Source organism: Leguminivora glycinivorella, chromosome 22 (assembly GCF_023078275.1).
Source record: "Leguminivora glycinivorella isolate SPB_JAAS2020 chromosome 22, LegGlyc_1.1, whole genome shotgun sequence".
In the NCBI taxonomy this organism is placed as follows: Eukaryota; Metazoa; Arthropoda; class Insecta; order Lepidoptera; family Tortricidae; genus Leguminivora; species Leguminivora glycinivorella.
The window spans coordinates 38,056-57,809 of record NC_062992.1 but is presented as its reverse complement, the minus strand read 5'-3'; the positions used below and the strand labels follow the sequence as shown (position 1 = coordinate 57,809).

The window sequence follows — 19,754 nt, the reverse complement described above, 5'->3', positions numbered from 1 at the left end:
CTACACTATATAAGGAACCTACATGCCAAATTTGACATCTCTAGGACCAGCGGTTTCGGCTGTGCGTTGATATGTCAGTCAGTCAGTCAATATCTTCTTTTATATATTTTTTTGATATTTAAACCCCATTGCACCACAACAGGGGAGAAGGTATTTCACTTCCGCCTCGTTAGATTTTAAAGACGTTGTATTTATCGTGATCAGCGACCCGATAAACCATAAAAACGATACCCATATTGATTTTTTGACTTTATCACCCCCATTTTCACCCTTTTAGGGGTTAAATTTTCAAAAAACCTGAAACACGTATTCAGTCATATGTCTTAAGGAATCTTCCTGTGAAGTTTCGAATAAAATAGTCAAACTAATCTTGTTTCCCCATACAAACTTTGAACCCCCATTTGACCCCCTTAGGAGGTGAATTTTGGAAAATCCTTTCTTAGTGCTCCTCTACACTATATAAGGAACCTACGTGCCAAATTTGAGATCTCTAGGACCAGCGGTTTCGGCTGTGCGTTGATATGTCAGTCAGTCAGTCAGCTTCTTCTTTTATATATTTAGATGTACCAATTATTGTAACACATCCCGATGTTTACTTAACCCGTGCAGGAGGCGACTCTTTCTAAACAGCCACTTGGTACAGTCAGCCAAAAAAGTGGTTTACCACTTTTCGACCTTATGTGTTTAACATAGAGTCGATAAGTGTTAAGCCACTTTCTTGGCTGACCGCACCTACGTCTCATTTATGTTGAACTTGTTTTCAGAATCGTTTTCTGAGTCGATTTTTTTGTCAGTTCGCATACTCGATGGAATTTCGCAAATTCAAATAAATTCTTCTAAACTATTTTTTTTTTGCAAAATGTACATCCCTATAAAGTTAGATAGCAGATTTACAGAAAGCAAAAGTGTCACCGATATGTCGGACAAAATAAATGTTTACATAACGTCGTGCTTGCCATTTCTGTAATATGATATGATAATCATTATAGGTCGTGTCTCGTGGCTCGTGTCGTGTCTCGTGGCTCGTGTCGTGTCTCGTGGCTCGTGTCGTGTCTCGTGGCTCGTGTCGTGTCTCGTGGCTCGTGTCGTGTCTCGTGACTCGTGTCGTGTCTCGTGTCTCGTGGCTCGTGTCGTGTCTCGTGTCTCGTGTCGTGTCTCGTGGCTCGTGTCGTGTCTCGTGGCTCGTGTCGTGTCTCGTGGCTCGTGTCGTGGCTCGTGTCGTGGCTCGTGTCGTGGCTCGTGTCGTGTCTCGTGGCTCGTGTCGTGTCTCGTGGCTCGTGTCGTGTCTCGTGGCTCGTGTCGTGTCTCGTGGCTCGTGTCGTGTCTCGTGACTCGTGTCGTGTCTCGTGGCTCGTGTCGTGTCTCGTGACTCGTGTCGTGTCTCGTGGCTCGTGTCGTGTCTCGTGGCTCGTGTCGTGGCTCGTGGCTCGTGTCGTGTCTCGTGGCTCGTGTCGTGTCTCGTGGCTCGTGTCGTGTCTCGTGGCTCGTGTCGTGTCTCGTGGCTCGTGTCGTGTCTCGTGGCTCGTGTCGTGTCTCGTGGCTCGTGTCGTGTCTCGTGGCTCGTGTCGTGTCTCGTGGCTCGTGTCGTGTCTCGTGTCTCGTGTCGTGTCTCGTGGCTCGTGTCGTGGCTCGTGGCTCGTGTCGTGTCTCGTGGCTCGTGTCGTGTCTCGTGGCTCGTGTCGTGTCTCGTGGCTCGTGTCGTGTCTCGTGACTCGTGTCGTGTCTCGTGGCTCGTGTCGTGTCTCGTGGCTCGTGTCGTGTCTCGTGTCTCGTGTCGTGTCTCGTGGCTCGTGTCGTGACTCGTGTCGTGTCTCGTGTCTCGTGTCGTGTCTCGTGTCTCGTGGCTCGTGTCGTGTCTCGTGGCTCGTGTCGTGTCTCGTGACTCGTGTCGTGGCTCGTGTCGTGGCTCGTGTCGTGTCTCGTGGCTCGTGTCGTGGCTCGTGTCGTGGCTCGTGTCGTGTCTCGTGACTCGTGTCGTGACTCGTGTCGTGTCTCGTGGCTCGTGTCGTGTCTCGTGGCTCGTGTCGTGTCTCGTGGCTCGTGTCGTGTCTCGTGGCTCGTGTCGTGGCTCGTGTCGTGTCTCGTGGCTCGTGTCGTGTCTCGTGGCTCGTGTCGTGTCTCGTGGCTCGTGTCGTGTCTCGTGTCGTGTCTCGTGGCTCGTGTCGTGGCTCGTGTCGTGTCTCGTGGCTCGTGTCGTGTCTCGTGTCTCGTGACTCGTGTCGTGTCTCGTGTCTCGTGTCGTGTCTCGTGTCTCGTGGCTCGTGTCGTGTCTCGTGGCTCGTGTCGTGGCTCGTGTCGTGGCTCGTGTCGTGTCTCGTGGCTCGTGTCGTGGCTCGTGTCGTGTCTCGTGACTCGTGTCGTGTCTCGTGGCTCGTGTCGTGGCTCGTGTCGTGTCTCGTGTCTCGTGGCTCGTGTCGTGGCTCGTGTCGTGGCTCGTGTCGTGTCTCGTGGCTCGTGTCGTGGCTCGTGTCGTGTCTCGTGACTCGTGTCGTGTCTCGTGGCTCGTGTCGTGGCTCGTGTCTCGTGGCTCGTGTCGTGTCTCGTGGCTCGTGTCGTGTCTCGTGTCTCGTGTCGTGTCTCGTGGCTCGTGTCGTGTCTCGTGGCTCGTGTCTCGTGTCGTGTCTCGTGGCTCGTGTCGTGTCTCGTGACTCGTGTCGTGTCTCGTGGCTCGTGTCGTGGCTCGTGTCGTGTCTCGTGTCGTGTCTCGTGTCTCGTGGCTCGTGTCGTGGCTCGTGTCGTGGCTCGTGTCGTGTCTCGTGGCTCGTGTCGTGGCTCGTGTCGTGTCTCGTGACTCGTGTCGTGTCTCGTGGCTCGTGTCGTGGCTCGTGTCTCGTGGCTCGTGTCGTGTCTCGTGGCTCGTGTCGTGTCTCGTGTCTCGTGTCGTGTCTCGTGGCTCGTGTCGTGTCTCGTGTCTCGTGTCTCGTGTCGTGTCTCGTGGCTCGTGTCGTGTCTCGTGGCTCGTGTCGTGTCTCGTGGCTCGTGTCGTGGCTCGTGTCGTGTCTCGTGGCTCGTGTCGTGGCTCGTGTCGTGTCTCGTGGCTCGTGTCTCGTGTCTCGTGTCGTGTCTCGTGGCTCGTGTCGTGACTCGTGTCGTGTCTCGTGTCTCGTGTCGTGTCTCGTGGCTCGTGTCGTGTCTCGTGGCTCGTGTCGTGGCTCGTGTCGTGTCTCGTGGCTCGTGTCGTGGCTCGTGTCGTGTCTCGTGGCTCGTGTCGTGTCTCGTGGCTCGTGTCGTGTCGTGTCTCGTGGCAAACAAACGTAATTAGAAAAATAAATAGACGGATCAACTTTTTCGGTGTCTTCTTGGATCGTCACATTATTTTATTGTTAAGTTTTTAGATCTGTCTCATTCTGCTTCCTGCACCCATTCTTCCTTCGTTTCGTTATTTTCATCTTTGTCATATTTGATCAAATGAGTTTTAGTCTTTTTCATATTTAGGCTCATTCGTTAGTCGTCATCACCTTTTTGGAATTTTTGATGATCCATCTATGTTTTTATTCGTCATATAGGGCTTGTGGTCCATACGAACATTACGAACTTAACCATACCATAAATTTGTTGGGCATTAAAACTTGAATCCCTCGCTACGCTTAGGATTCAATCCTATACTTGATTTGGGATTCAGTATACACCCTAAATAACAAATTTTACTCCCTTGCGATACTATCTCCTATCCCGCAAGACAAAATGTGGCCAAAGGAACTCTATAATAAAATACACAGTTCTCATTGAACATTTGTTTAATGATAGTATAATAAATGAAGTAGGTACAATAACGGTAGGTAGGCCTCAGCACTGCAGTATATTAGTTTCTAAGTTCGGTCTCTATTTCGTCGAGGCTCCGGGCCCTGGTCTCGGGCACGGCCAGCATGAGCAGCGCGCCGAGCAGGTTGACGGCGGCGAAGGCGAAGAAGGCGGCGTGCAGGCCCCCTCCCCCGCCCCCTCCCCCGGCGGCGGAGGCGGCGTGCAGGCCCCCTCCCCCGCCCCCTCCCCCGGCGGCCAGCGGCCCGAACGCCGCCAGCTGCACGAACGTCAGCAGCCACGCCTGCACCACTATCAGGCTCAGCAGCTTCGCGCGGATCTGTCGGGGGAAGGCTTGGTTAAGAAATACACAAGGCAGAGATAGAGAGTGCCCGCTCAGTGGATCCTAGGGCGCGGATCTCAATTGATATTCATGAGAAGTCCAATTTTCGTCCGTTTAAAGAAAGATGTCATACAGGTTGCACACAGGTTTTAGTAAACTTTTGGCTACCGGCCGTTATACAGTATGTATTATCTTTTTCAAAGCGGGAAAATGCTGAGATTGGCTACTTGTGAGTTACGAAAAAGTTGGCATCAAGACCGTCAAAGGAAGAACATGAGAAATCATCCGATATGTCCCAAGGACACGTATTCCGTCTGATGATGTATTTCGATTTTACCAAAATAAATGTCTAAAAATCCAACCTGAATATTAAACATCTCCGTGATAATGATGTAGGGCACGGGCAGCACACCGAACGAGTAGACGAACATGGTGGCGACGACGGCGAGCAGCGGCAGCCACGCCGGCGCGCTGACGCCGCGCGCCTGCAGCAGCAGCGCCGTCGCCAGGCACGTCTGCGCGCACGCCGACACCAAGAATGACGAGCCGAGGATGGTCTGCCGAGAAAAATATGTGTGTCAGTTAAATTGGTAACGCCTGATATGGATACCTGTATCGTGTAACTTGGAACACACGAAGGTTGCCGATGATGACGTGTTTCTGACGAAAGCCGATGACTGTACTCTGTCAACATCAAACGAAACGGCTCAAACTGACCCTTCTTCCAATCCGCTCAATGACTGCGATGGAGACTAGGGAGCCGAGCAGCATGACGGCCGGAAGGCTGATGGCGAGCAGCGCCGGGTCCACCTGCGCGCCGGAGCCCGCCAGGATGCCGGCGCCGTGCGTCAGCAGCGCGAAGTTGCCGCACAACGTCTGCGCCGCCATCATCAGCGCCGCCAGCGTGTAGCCTTTGCGCCAGGCGCGGTCTTTCACTGATAACAACAATTATATGAGTAAAGGGTCCTGGGTGTAAAAGCCATTCACACACAGCAGCTGGGTGTAACATCTTACACAAACTTACTGGCACGTCTTGGGGAGCTGGCGCGGATGTACTACGTACAACTGGACTTAGTCTAGTATATTCAGCAGGAGAATATTGCGCTCCGGTGTGGCTAAATAGTGCCCATATACATAAAATCGATGTCCAATTGCATAAAACTATGCGCTGCATATCCGGCACGATACAGTCGACCCCTTTGCAGTGGCTGCCCACTTTAAGCCATATACCTCCTCCGCATCTTAGAAGGCAACAAGCATTACTTAATGAAGCATGTAAAATAACTAGAAACCCAAACCTGCCAATTTACAATGAGTTCCTGTTCCCGCCACGCCACCGTCTGAAATCCCGACATCCGCCCTACCAGACAGCACGACTACTTATGGAAAATGATTTCGATGTTAAAGCAGGGGCGGCTCACTCCGCGATTCTATCGCCGCGCTACAAGTACATGCTGGCGGCCGCGAGTTCGCGGCCTAATCAAGGGTGGCGCGCGTTCTCACGGAACGCCCGTTCGCACTTTCTATTGTTACTTTACGTCGCGAGTTTTTTTTAAGTTTTATATGCGATGTCCGCTTGTGAATGGCTAATAATGCCTAGTTAAATAGACATCATGAATAAAATAGGACAATCTTACACAGATATACTATTGATTAAGTCCCACGGAAAAATTCAATAAGGCTTGTGATATTGGGACTTAAACAAAAATATATAAATACTGTATATATACCTAGAAAGTACCCAAGACTGGAGTATAATAGTATAACATTTTATCTGAGTATTAATTCATTTTAATCCATAGACAACCCTATCGTCCGACGCTGCGCACGTGCGGCTCGTTTCTTTGTTAGAATTTTGTAGGCATTTAAAAGGCGGCATTTCGTGAACATCAAAGCAGTGGGCCTTCTGTACTTGTACTATTATATATTCTGTGGTTAAAGCAAGATGGAAGGACGAATGGAAGGCAAATCCACCTAGAGCAGACGTTGCAACCTATGATCCCACGCAGAAGCCAGTTGGGTTCTCGGCCCCCAGGCGGGAATGGTGCCAGTTGAACAGGCTTAGATCGGAACATGGGCTTTGCGGAGACTACATGTTTAAGTGTGGCTGGAGAAACTCTCCGACATGTGACTGCGGAGCCTCTGCCCAGACAATACATCACATAATTCATGACTGCCCAAAGAGGAAATACACTGGCCACTCCCTGGACTTGCTCAGCCCTGATGTGAACGCAGCCCGTTGGGTGAAGAAGCTAGATATAAAGTTGTAGTCCTTAAGTTGATAATAGTTTGTTAGTAAGCGACCAGTTTATAGCCATACGATTAAATAAATAAGCCATTGAACAAAAACAAATCCACATCCATCTGTTCAAAATCGCAGGGGAAATGGATGACGTCAGCCCGTTGTGAAGATCATTGACGAAGCTAGGCCTTTAACCAGTATGGACGTATTTTGGGCGTTATGATCATAAACGGTGGAAAGAAGTAAGTTTTTTTTTTCCAAAACCGAAAGCTTGATTTTGTTCTAATTTTGACCAAAGGCCCGGAAATTCACTTAATCAGAAACAAGGACTTCAGTGCGTTTTCACATTATCCGATCCGATATCGAATGTCTGACCGATATCCCATACATTACAGGCGCCATCTTGGATTTTTTCCATTGAAATCCTTCCGACATCCGATATCGGATCGGATAATGTGAAAACGCACTCAGGGTGCGTAGCCGAATGGCACAAACGCTCACGAAACGAAACGCTAGTAAATATCTATCTCTATCGCGCTTGCGTATTGGCGCGACAGAGCCAGACTATCTTTCGCGGCGTTTCGTTTTCGTTTCGCGTCGGAGAAATGCCATTCGGCTACGGGGCCAGGAAGTTAACACTGACGCTAAAGAGCATTAAGTTCCTACTTTACTGCTTGATGTAAAAAAAAGACTTACATATGACCGTGAGAGACAGAGCGGGCAAACTTTTGTAATACTCCTCTTCCTTCCGCATCGCGTCAGCTTCACTTTGCACGGACTTATCATTTGGACTCAATCCACGGAGTTTCGCTATCACCTTCACAGCTTCCTAAAATAATAAATCTACGTATCATTTCACAAAATACATAAGATTCAGATAAATTGGTAAGTTAGTAGATACACATTTCTAGAAAATTAATGAATTTAATGTTCGGTCACTTACATCATACCTCCCCTTCTTGACCAAAAATCCAGGAGATTCTGGGCACATCATGATCAAAAAGAAGGAAAGAAACGGCACTCCCGTCACCGCGTACAACACCGTGTAGTAGTCGCAATACGCGCCGAGCACGAACATTAGCAAGGCCCCCACGTTGAACAACAGCACCAGGAGGGAGCCTAGCACACCCCTGATGTGATCCTGGCTGATCTCCTTGGTGTACATCGGGATGACGTTGAAGCAACCGCCGGCTGCCACGCCGCTGCAGACCCTGGCTATGATGAGAGTGCTCGGACTCGGCCAGAACAGTTTGAGTAACCAGGATATCTGAAAAGAGAATGTACCCTTAAACCTATTGAGTAATTTGTGAGTTAAGATATCGGCCTGTACGTTAATCGCAAAAGGTACCTTATGTAGGTACAACACATTATTTTTGGTTCAATTTGATTTTTTGTTAGCTCTTCCTTCGCGATGTTTCTTATTGGTTTCACAGGGTGAGCAATTGGTCTTCACAATCAGAATTCGAATGAATAGAAAAGAATTGAAGGAGCTTACTGCATGTGGCACCGTGATGCACATAATGCCAGCCTTCCTGCCGAGCCTGTCCGCCACGAAGGCGTAGACGGGCACCACCGCCATGGCGCAGAGCGGCAGCAGACTGGCCACCAGCCCCACGGCGCGGTCCGAGAGCGGCGCCCCGGCCGGCGACGCCGCCGACTGCAGCACCTGCGTCATCGGCGAGATCCAGCCCGCTTGCAGACCGTACGTCAGGAGAGAAGAGTTGGCTGCAAGATAGATAGGCAATCTTGGTCAGTTATAATCTCCTGGTACTTAATCCGTGATAGTAATAAAATAAATAAATGTTTTAGGATATTCTTACACAGATTGACTGAGGCCCACGGTAAGCTCAAGAAGGCTTGTGGCTTGTGTTGTGGTGTAATATCTGACCAATGAGTTGCGTGCCGTGAATAAGTGCTGGTGCTGCGCTGGTAAGCATATGGCTGGTAGAACCCAAATCAATGTTTCTTAAAGACGCTTTAGAGAACAATGGTTCCAATAAGTCCACATTTTGTGCAGCAAGGTAATAAGGTAATTAGATGAAACCTAGAGCTGAATGAATAAAGTCGTATCATGTGAAATAATTTACCTATAATTGCAACGATCCATTGCATGTAGGTGTGTCCTTTCCTTATTTCAGTTTCTTGATTTTCCTTCAATTTAATCAATTCCATATTTAAATATATTACTATTATATTTTGTTATAATTCAATAATTTTCACAAGAAGACTACACAGGTATAGCTGTAGTGAAGCAGAGAAATTGTATTCCAGTTGGTTGACTGTGATTTATTATATGTATAATTATTACATGCCTCCCTATTGTATGGCTGTTATAATTTAAACATGATCTTCAGTAAACACTTAGAAATATAATCAATATTGATTCATAAATGCTGCGCTTCTGACGTAGGTTCTGGTTACTTGCATCAATTCATTTACTGATTGCATCTTACTCGTACTATACAATATCAGCACTTCGTCACGCCGTTGCTACCTGAAGTCTTACTATACTATACATACGTATCACGCGTCACGTGGGCACGCTGCCACTAATGGCACAGTTCGAATACAACTTCAAAGATGACTGCAATACGATATCGACCTTCAGTGTCAAAGGTGTTGTTTTTGCTTGAAGGAACGTCACTTTGACAGATATTATTAATCCCATTCGATTACCGATCGATTATAACGATACGATCGATATATTAAAATTATTACTGAAAAGTGCTATGCAAAGCTGACTCCACCACCACATGAGCTTGGATTGTCTGAGAGAAACCGTGCTACGGGCTAAAGTCGCGTAGCGCGAAGCACGCTCCTACTGCTACGGAAAGCAGTGCACCCGTAGCGTGTAGCACTAGCACACCATGTGTACCGTACTTTCAGTCCTACCTACTCCTATACGAACACAGTTGTCCACTATATCAACTATATGGCAGCGCAGCATCAAAATCCCGAGGCATCCCGTTAAGCAAGCAGAACTTGCGGTAACATTGCTCAATGCTACATCTGGGAGCTTGAAACTTACAATTGCAACGTTGCAATGTTTGGGCAACGTTTGAGCCATATTGATGTTAAACGCTTTCGGCCGCGCTGTAGATAAACCCTGTAAGTTTCCCAGATCGGATTTTTACAACTTTCTATAACTTTGAATAGCAATGTTGCTGATACATTGAAATATCAACTTACTAGAAAGTTACGACGAAAACTTTTAAGAAGTTCATTTTTGTACATTGCAACAATAGCACATTATGCAACTTGTACGTAACTTACACGCTATTCATTACGGCAATGTTGCATTTACAATACACCAAAAAGTTTAAAGTTGTAAATTGTATCAACTTTTCACCGGTACCTTTTAATAAGTTACAAATGTAACATTGCTTTAATAACTCTAGTGAAGTTCCTTGTAAGTTACTCTTGTAATGTACCTAAAAGTTGCATTTGGTATGTTGTGTCAACGAATCACTGGCAACTTGTTCGTTTAGTGAAATAATAATATTGCTAGCATTTCCTAGATGCATGTTTTGTGCAAGCCACTCGTGAACCGTTCACACAATATTTCATAGGGATGTTTCAGGGAAGTTGATTTTTGTGGTTGATAGGATGTCACAAATTAACTGCACGCAAGGTGCTCTGCAAGCTGCGCGCGGACCGCCGCGGCTGTCGAGAACTCGCTAGTTTCGATCGCGAGTGAATTGGAACAAGCTAGATTCTCTCCAAAAACCGAAACTGCTCGACAGGTTTGCGACGGTCCGTGTGCAGCTTAATACTTCCAAACATAATTTTAATGATTATGTATGATCAAAATAACTAGAAACGAAAAAGTCAAACTTAAAAAATACCACACACAAAAATCATTGATGTGTAAAACAAAAACATGGATATACAGACAACATAATTATTTTATTTGAAGTTTTTTCTTCAGGCCGGAAAAACATCACCATACTAATGAAAAGTGATACCTATGTATAGTTATGTAGTGTTACACATTTGAATTGAACGTATGTTACCATAATACACACAAACACTATTTTAAAACACTGCGTGAAAACTACGACGGTTAAGAGCCCACAGGACCCGAGCTCCTTCTCATATTTGAGGAGAATACACCCGTCGCGCTGAAGAGGCGTCACTTAGGCCGTTCGCATATGCACCTACTCAAATCCTCCTCGCCTCAGGTGACATACCTGCAAAAATTTAAATTCATTCAATCTGTAATTTTGATTGCACACGTGAAACATGAGTTTGCAGCTGATGAGATGAAGGACTTATGATATTTTGTATGATTAAACGTATTGATTATTATTGATTTGCCTGAGCGCTCTTTGAGCTCGCAACCTGCACAGTCTTCAATATGTCTGCACGATTTCTTAGAAACTGAAACTGATAAAAGTCTTCAAGACGTGGAGACTTTGCAAGTGTGGTTTTGTACAGGCAAGTTTCCAGTACTAGAAATATTTTATACCATACAAAATTACAAATGAAGCATCAGATAATTATAAGAAACACATTGGCAGAAGTTATTTTTTAATCAAATTGCTATTGAATATGTCTGATAGAAATATATTAAGTAGGGTGCATTGTGGTAATTCCGAAAGTCGTCTAATTTCTAAAGTCACAGAAAAATCACCATTATTTCCATCATATCAAGATTCCCCTTTTTAAATTACCTGAGCATTTCTGTGCTTCGAAATTACCCCAATGCACACCAAATGAGTTGACCGTGACGTCACTAAACACGAATTCGAATCGGCGAAATTGGGTTTAAAAATATGGCAGATTATTTTTAAACCCAATTTCTATTTAAGAAGTCGCATTGAAATTTATAATGAATGAGTTGACCGTGACGTCAGTCGACACGTTTTTATGTATGCGTAATATCACCCTTCGATCTTCTTTTATTTCAGACTTATTCACGAAAATGTAAAAAATAATCAAGGTAATTTTTAAACTGTGATATTACATAAACCAAACCAAGTAAGCGAGAGTAACCAAATAAAGTCAGAATTAGAGATGGGCCGAATATTCGGTAAATATTCGGTATTCGGCATATTCGGCAAGTTTTTCAATGTTCGTTTTCGGCCGAATAATTCGGTTGCATTGCCGAATATTTACCGAATAAACAAAGTACATAACTAATGAAGATCTTACGTATTCCATTCGATAATAAGCTCCTTTTTTAGTAGCTTTCTAAGGAACTACTAAAAAGAGATAATTCACTATGCGTCAAAATATAAATACAAAGTTGAAAAAACCGTAGTTTAAGACTTGAGTAGAGTTCAGAGTTGTTTTAACTAAGTTTTAGTTAAATCCACTAAATCGTAAGAACATATGTAGTTCTAGTGACATTATCCATCATTTAATAGTTTTAATCTTAACTTCCGTTATCCTCCATCCTCCACAACCATTATCCATCATTTAATAGTTTTAATCTTAACATCCGCTTTCTAAATATGGCGTAACCGAATATTCGGCCGAATGTTCGGTTCGGTAAGAGCTGAACCGAATGTTCGGCCGAATATTCGTATTCGGCAAAGTCCATATTCGGCCCATCTCTAGTCAAAATGAAAGAACATGAAATGGAGTACATAACAGCAGAGGCTGGTCCATACAAGCCGATTCCCACCGGCTTGCCTAAAATTGATTACTAGGAAAGTACATACCTAATGTTAAGGTCAGGTTCCTTTTTGCTCAGTGTTGCCTAGCAGAAATTTTCACCAGCCCCACTGATACATAATGCATATTTTTAGACATTCATATTCTTCTATTTCTATTCTCGAACCACTCGCTTCGCTCGTGGTTCAACTATAGGATCCTTTCACTTGCTCGTTTTTCAATTCCACACTCGGCGTTAAAATACAACTTTGCCCCCTTGTATAACAAATAACAATAACTATTATTTTTCTCATCCAAGTTCAAGGATATGAATGACTGTAAAAATATGCATTATTGGGGAATGGAATGGGGTTTCCATTTCATGCTTTCTCATTCTGACTTTATTTGGAAACAAAAGAAGATCGAAGGCTGATATTACGCATAAAGTGTACTTAGGGCCTGTCACTAATGCACCTCAAATTACAACCAAATCCCTTGCAGGGGCCAATCTTCTTAGAGCCTGCTAGACGCTTTATGTATATCACTTTTATTTTCTGAAATTAACTCTTTTCCTTATGGGGCCAATAATTCTTTAAATTTAGTAACCCGTGATTTCCGCGCAAAATGTTTGCGAACTAACAGTTTTAGTTTTGCTTCGTCAATCTCCTGGCTCTCGTTATCACTACTGGTACTGTCATTGTCCGACATTTTGTATTTACTGAATAAAAATACATAAATAAATAAATGAAGAGAAGGGTAACAATGTGCAAGCTAACCAAATTCCACCGGGGCGAAGCAAGGAGGCGACACTGTCGAGCTGACACGTGGGTCTCCAGTCGGAGAACAGCCCGTGGCAGTAGCAGAGCGCTGCGCCACAAATACAACCATCTGAAATATTCGGTGCGTGGGATAAAGCAAGTGCGATGCAATAACAGCAAATGCGCAAAATGTTGGTTAATGAGGTGCAGAAACAGTGAATTAGAAAACCCAGGAAAATTTATGAACACATACATAATTAGCAATTAAATGCTAATGAAATTTAAACAAATCTCTTGGGTTAATTAATCTGAGCTAGGACTACCAAAGGGTTAAATGGGACTATTTAGGTGACGTTTTTATACTTGTCACACAATGAAACACAAAATAAACATTGTAGACAAGATACAAATATTGCACCCTCGACGGCTTTTAATTGTCAAGTTGAAATAATAGACAATCACAACTGACTAAATACCTAAATTAATCTATGCTTAACTGCGCCTTAAATGTCTGACAGAGGCACAAAAATATTCAATAAATCTAACTAATTGTGTACCTGTAAGTATTGGTAAATTAGAAGCAAATAAAATTATACTTATTATTTTTAAATCTTTACGTTTGCTATAATAGTTAGGCAGACTTCTCTATACGTACCGTTTATGTGTGGCTTGTGGCGGAGGCTTTATAATGCCTAATCCACGAACTCACGACACTATTCACAACAAATCGAAAAGGGGTGCAAGGAAATCAAAGTAGAAGTATAAATAGAATGGGCAACTTACTTTGTTAACTTCGAGATAGATCCGCCGCATCACATGGACCAGCGATGTTCACCTCGCCCGATGATAGTGCAGGAACAGGGATAGCTTCTTATAGGTCCGTTGCGGATTTCACTGGTCATTGCTCGCAGGCCGGGTCTTGTTGCTGGTTGCCAACTTGTCCAAGATGAAGCAGCAACAAAAACAACCCTGAACACAGTAAAAAGTTATATTAAATTGAATATTTAAAATAAAGTGCGTAATGCGCAGACGTTGGAGATGTGATGCGTGATGCGCGGGCGCGGCCGCGACGCTCTGCGCCGATGCTCGCCGCTCCCGCGACGCGACCCGGAATTGTCCTCCAAACGTATTCAGACTAAACTAAGTGAATTGAATTCATATTGTTTATTATATAAATACTAATTCATCCTTCACGATATACTTGTATTGTACTTAGCGGGGTACTTGTGTTGTAGGCTTCTTTCTGTAATAAACCAATTTTACACAAATCAACCTAGTCCTCGCTGCCGCTGGCTGCCAGGCTCATTTGTTCACTATATATCACTGTGTTAATAATTCATGCATAATTAAAGAAACAAAATACTTACTGCATGATCATGGTCTTCAATGTGATCCATTTTTTGATACAGCACTTTATTACAGCAAGAACAGACACGCAACGCTCGAGACGAGAGGAAATGAAAGATGGCGACGGCAGGCAGTGTTGCCAGGTCCAATTTGAAAAAACAGGAGACACATGTCCTAAAAATCAGGAGAAATCAGGAGACATAATTTCTCCAAAGTCATAAATTGATGATATTATTCTTCTTTTAGTTTATTTTCACAATTATTTGTAACATCTACGTTAATTAAATATTTAAAAAAAATATGGTCAGTCAAATCTTGTCATTTAAAACTTGGTTCATAATACTATTACTATGACGTATTTAAGGCAGTGTTATGTACAGTACAGATGTAGTGCGAAAAGGTTTTCCTTCGTGTTTTTACGGAAAAATTCGTCATTGTCATGCTAGTTCAGACAGTTTCAGTACGTTTTGTACGTAAAAATAAGAAGGAAAGTATTTTTGCACTACATCTGTATTATTACTGCAATTTGCCGATTGCCGCCATACACTCACTTCGAGAAATTTGAATAGAATAGAATTTTAACACCATAATCGTGAACACTAAGAAATTTCTCACAAAGTCAGGAGATTTTCGGGAAAAATTAGGAGATATTTGGGAAAATCAGGAAATTTTTGGTAAAAATCAGGAGATCAGGAATTCAGGAGATGCACCTCGAAATCAGGAGATCATCATCATTCCCTTGCCCTTTTCCCATTATTTGGGGTCGGCGCAGCAGATCATCTTCCTCCATTTCTCTCTATCAGCCGTCATTTCCATACTAATACCTTTCACTCTCATATCGTTGTTCACACATTCCATCCATCTTTTCTTAGGCCTTCCACTACCATTGTATCCATCCACTTTCATATTTACCACTCGTTTTATAACATTGCTTTCATCCCTCCGCATTACATGCCCATACCATGCTAATCTACTTCCTCTCAATTTCTCTGTCACTGGCGCTACTTTCAGGCTTCCTCTTATATACTCATTCCGAATCCTATCCAGTCTTGTCACACCACACATCCATCGCAACATTCTCATTTCATTCACATGCAGTCTTCTCTCATCATTCGTGTTGGTGGCCCAGCACTCACTTCCATACAGGACGACAGGTCGGATAACTGATTTATAAATTTTCCCCTTCAGCCTGAGAGGCATTCGGGGATCACAGGTTGTGCCTGTAACCTGTCGCCATTTCATCCATCCTGCATTAATCCTGTGCTGAACTGCTCTGTCGATCTCGCCATCTCCCTGAATGAGGGAACCCAGGTACTTGAAATCCGAGCAGGTAGGCAATATTTCGCCATCTAGTGTCATGGCAACAGGGGCGGAAAGACCGCCGAAGTCACAGTAAAGATACTCTGTTTTGGATCTACTGATCTTCAAGCCAACATTTTCCAGCCTCTGTTGCCACTTCGCTAACCTGCCTTGTACCTCGAGTCCCTCTTCTCCGACAAGCACGATGTCGTCGGCAAAGAGCATGCACCAGGGTGCCTCTTCCTGCATGTCCGACGTCAGAGCATCCATTATAAGCACGAAGAGGTATGGGCTCAATGCCGAGCCCTGGTGCAAACCCACAGCCACACCGATGCTGTCAGTAATTCCAGCAGCGGATCGAACACGCGTACAAGACGATCTGTACATAGCACGGATTAGCTCTACATACTTCCCAGGCATACCTTTCTCTTTCAAGGCCCACCACAAAACCTCACGGGGAACCCGATCGTAAGCCTTTTCCAGGTCGACAAAAACCATGTGCAGATTTTTATGTGCGCGCCTGTACTTTTCGCACAGTTGGCGTAAGGCGAAAATGGCATCTGTCGTACCTCGACCGGGCATAAATCCGAATTGATTTTGCGTTATTTCACACTCTTCTCTCATTCTTCTCTCTATTATCCTCTCCCAGACCTTCATGGTATGTGACATGAGCTTTATTCCTCGATAATTATTGCAATTTTGGACGTCTCCTTTGTTTTTAAATATTGGTACCAGCGTACTACTGCACCACTCGTCAGGTATGCGTTCCTCATGCAACAACTTACCGAAGAATACACTCAGCCATTTCCATCCATCCGCACTCAACAACTTCCATACTTCAACTGGTATTCCATCCGGGGAGATCTCCTGATAAATCAGGAGATCTGGCAACACTGACGGCAGGACATCACGGACGGCGATCCGGGGTTGCCAACCAACTCTAATAATTTATTTTACATTTACACCTTTATCCGTAGTTATAATATGTACTCTGTGTCCGTAGTCAACTTTTTCGCTACAATGATTATAATAGTAGCACTTCCATTCCAAGTCGTTGCGAATTCGTTTATTTTGCTATATTTGGCTAAAAACGACTATGTGTGGAGGATTAACTTGTCTATATTTGCTGAAATACGCTTATTCGACCGCTTGTCAGTTTTTACTTTTCAAAGGACGCAGCATGAATATTTTGAGTTGGCATGCTAAGTGTGGATGTCGTGTTTGTGAATGTGATATCATAAATTAATATAACACGTGTCGATTTAAAACACTCCCTTCGGTCGTGTTTTAATTTATCGCCACTCGTTTCGAACTTCCTTTTTACGCACTTGTATCGTAATGTACTATTTTAGTACAGATGGTGTTTTTACGCACTAGTGTGAGAAGTGGTTCCATTATATTCCAGGTCGTATTGTACTGAAAAACATCGTACGACACACGTACGAAAAGGAAATTCGTAACTCGTGTTAATTTAGTGCCCTTCGGTCATGTTTAATTTATCGCCACTCGTTTCGAACTTCCTTTTTATGCACTTGTATCGTATGTCCTATTTTGGTGTAAATCTGGTCCGCCTCTAAAATTCCTTCATAATATATTTTGGCCCCCAAAGAAAAAAGGTTCTGCACCACTGCTCTGTATAGTAAGTTTTATTTATATATTCTTAAAACTCGTAAAATGTGGATTTTAAGTTTATTATGGATATCAAGTTTTGCATTTGAATGTTACAAAATATTTAGGGTCTGTTTCACAATTTCCAAATAAATAATCAACAAATAAATAAATTAACTGCTATATAAAACTTCCCGTTAAAAACAGTTTGCGTTTCACAAACGTGAACTGTTTTTAATGGGAATAAATTATAAATTTACCCCAGTAAATTTATGTACCAGTTTGCTTGCTTATTGTAAGTTAGAGCTGGCAACATCGTAAAAATGTTTCGGTTTACGGAATATGTGAATTTTTTCACTTTACAAAATAAACTTTAAATGTATATTCTATTATATAACAATTATTAATGATACATTTTTTTTTATCGAGAACTTTTATGTGGATACAATCATATTCTTTGATGTGGATCGAAACAACTGTCAAAATGCGTTGCATTGCATTGTAGCTGGAAACAAATTATGAGACGCGACGCGTCCGCGGACGCATGGCCACTGCTGCGATGTAGAATCTACAGTGGCGTCTACATTGTAGATAAGATAATGAATATACTCGGAATTGTGCAAACTATCGGACGTAACGTAAGCCATGGACATGGCCTTGAGCGTTTGGTTTCAGACATAAAACCTGGCCGCCAGATGTTTTAAGACTGCAAGTCGCGGTCGTCAGCCACGTCCGTATGACGCGTCCCATAATTTGTTTCTAGCTTAATGCAAATGTCAAAGAAACTAGAAACTTAGAAAGTTTTAGCAACCGTTCGGTTGACTTTTATTGGGCATTTTTAGCGTGTGCGTGTTTCTTTTGAACTTCAGTTTGCCAATGCGCTTGAATCAGTGGCAAAGAGTATTATTAGTATATATCAGTGGACTGGGCTGCGGTGGTAGAACGCTCGAGGCACGATTGTCACAGGCTCGCGCAATCACTACTTAACATATTAGTTGACAAATTTAACACATGTTTTCCTATACTTACGTAAACAACCACAACAGCACAGGAGGGCTGAAGCCTCAGTGCAGCACCTGTTTTGACTCCCAGTGAGAATGAGTGACAGTCTGCCAAAGACAGTAGGTATGTTTATAAATTATTGCTTAGATTTATTTACAAACTAGCTTTTAGAAATAGACAAAAGTAGCCTATGACAGTCTCCATCCTTTCAACTATCTCCACTTAAAAAATTACGACAATTCGTCGCTCCGTTTTGCAGTGAAGGACGGACAAACAAACAGACACACACTTTCCCATTTATAATATTAGTATGGATTAATTAATAACATACAATACAACATTAAATTCAGACTTTCTATGTAACAGTTTTTTTCTACCTCTATGTTAACTGTGAATAACGTTTTATATATTTTTTATTTACTAATGTATTCATATTCTTCTGTTTCAGTTACTTGCAGTTTGCACAAATACCCTTCACATGATTGCAATAATGCAGATGAATCTAAGTGGTATGTACTTAATAATGTGTGTAACATATCAAGGAAGTTAACAATATTATTCTACATTGAATTTTATACCTGTTTCAGTATTGGTAACTTCACCATCCTGTGTAGCCGAAGAAGCACCTGTATGTCCACCAAAAACCAGAGCACATAATATATAAAAGAACAAGTACAGAAGGCTCACAGTCAACAACCTGTCAACGGACTGCATGTGACATTGAGTTCTATTGCGAAGCGAGAAGGTCATCAAACTATGGGCCGGGAACTCTTAGCCGCCGGAATGTATGAAAGAAATGTGGAGTGAGCCACCCCGACAAGAGTTATTTTTTTATAATAATCAGATAGAACTGTCACAAATAGAAGAGTTAAAATTCACTGCAATTGATCAACCACAGATTTTGTATAAAAAAAATGCCTATGTGATTAATGTTGAGTGTATTCTGAATATTTTATGAAATACCTATATTTTTGTTTTATTTGTATAAATGATTGCATCTCTTCTAAATATACTGACTAGATGGCTTTCAATATCATTAAAATCAACCCTACCTTATAGTTATTCAAATTTACAAATTGGTAGCAAAAACATTATGCATGCAAGTACAGTTGGGGACAGCCAGAGTTAAATATTATAGGACGTTCTTCACAGATTTCTTTTTGTTGGACGTTTTTTAGGGTTCCGTAGTCAACTAGGAACCCTTATAGTTTCGCCATGTCTGTCTGTCCGTCCGTCCGTCCGTCCGTCCGCGGATAATCTCAGTAACCGTAAGCACTAGAAAGCTGAAATTTGGTACCAATATGTACATCAATCACGCCAACAAAGTGCAAAAATAAAAAATGGAAAAAAATGTTTCATTAGGGTACCCCCCCTACATGTAAAGTGGGGGCTGATATTTTTTTTCATTCCAACCCCAACGTGTGATATATTGTTGGATAGGTATTTAAAAATGAATAAGGGTTTACTAAGATCGATTTTTGATAATATTTATATTTTCGGAAATAATCGCTCCTAAAGGAAAAAAAAGTGCGTCCCCCCCCCTCTAACTTTTGAACCATATGGTTTAAAAAATATGAAAAAATCACAAAAGTAGAACTTTATAAAAACTTTCTAGGAAAATTGTTTTGAACTTGATAGGTTCAGTAGTTTTTGAGAAAAATACGAAAAACTACGGAACCCTACACTGAGCGTGGCCCGACACGCTCTTGGCCGGTTTCTTTTAAATAAAAACTTTATTTAATGGTGAACGATTTGAAAGAATAACAATATGAAACCTAAAAAAAATACCTAGAAATAACTACTTAACCTCTCGTATGCT

The 19,754-nt window shown here is 43.1% G+C and overlaps 1 protein-coding gene and 2 long non-coding RNA genes across 3 annotated transcripts; 1 reads left to right on the top strand and 2 right to left on the bottom strand.

The window, feature by feature from the left end:
* Positions 1 to 3,802: 3,802 nt before the first annotated feature.
* On the bottom strand, positions 3,803 to 8,549 carry LOC125238050 (facilitated trehalose transporter Tret1-like). Its single transcript, XM_048145339.1, has 7 exons — positions 8,411 to 8,549; positions 7,819 to 8,048; positions 7,267 to 7,590; positions 7,020 to 7,152; positions 4,799 to 5,016; positions 4,444 to 4,638; positions 3,803 to 4,078 (listed from the first exon to the last, which is right to left on the bottom strand). The coding sequence occupies exons 1-7, from the start codon at positions 8,493 to 8,495 to the stop codon at positions 3,803 to 3,805; spliced, it is 1,461 nt and encodes a 486-aa protein (XP_048001296.1). The 5' UTR covers positions 8,496 to 8,549.
* A 1,661-nt stretch (positions 8,550 to 10,210) lies between these two features.
* On the bottom strand, positions 10,211 to 14,693 carry LOC125237907. Its single transcript, XR_007178385.1, has 4 exons — positions 14,047 to 14,693; positions 13,463 to 13,648; positions 12,698 to 12,809; positions 10,211 to 10,513 (listed from the first exon to the last, which is right to left on the bottom strand). It is a non-coding gene; the product is annotated as an uncharacterized LOC125237907 (long non-coding RNA).
* Positions 14,694 to 16,936: 2,243 nt separating this feature from the next.
* Positions 16,937 to 18,951, top strand: LOC125237908. Its single transcript, XR_007178386.1, has 3 exons — positions 16,937 to 18,058; positions 18,384 to 18,444; positions 18,523 to 18,951. It is a non-coding gene; the product is annotated as an uncharacterized LOC125237908 (long non-coding RNA).
* The last annotated feature ends 803 nt before the right edge of the window (positions 18,952 to 19,754 follow it).

Excerpts from the sequence above, each read along its gene's own strand:
- LOC125238050 (XM_048145339.1), bottom strand. The coding sequence starts at position 8,495 with ATGGAATTGATTAAATTGAAGGAAAATCAAGAAACTGAAATAAGGAAA. Across the intron at positions 8,049-8,410 it reads ATGGATCGTTGCAATTATAG|CCAACTCTTCTCTCCTGACG; the intron begins GTAAATTATTTC and ends TCTATCTTGCAG. Across the intron at positions 4,639-4,798 it reads TTGAGCGGATTGGAAGAAGG|ACCATCCTCGGCTCGTCATT; the intron begins GTCAGTTTGAGC and ends TTTTCTCGGCAG.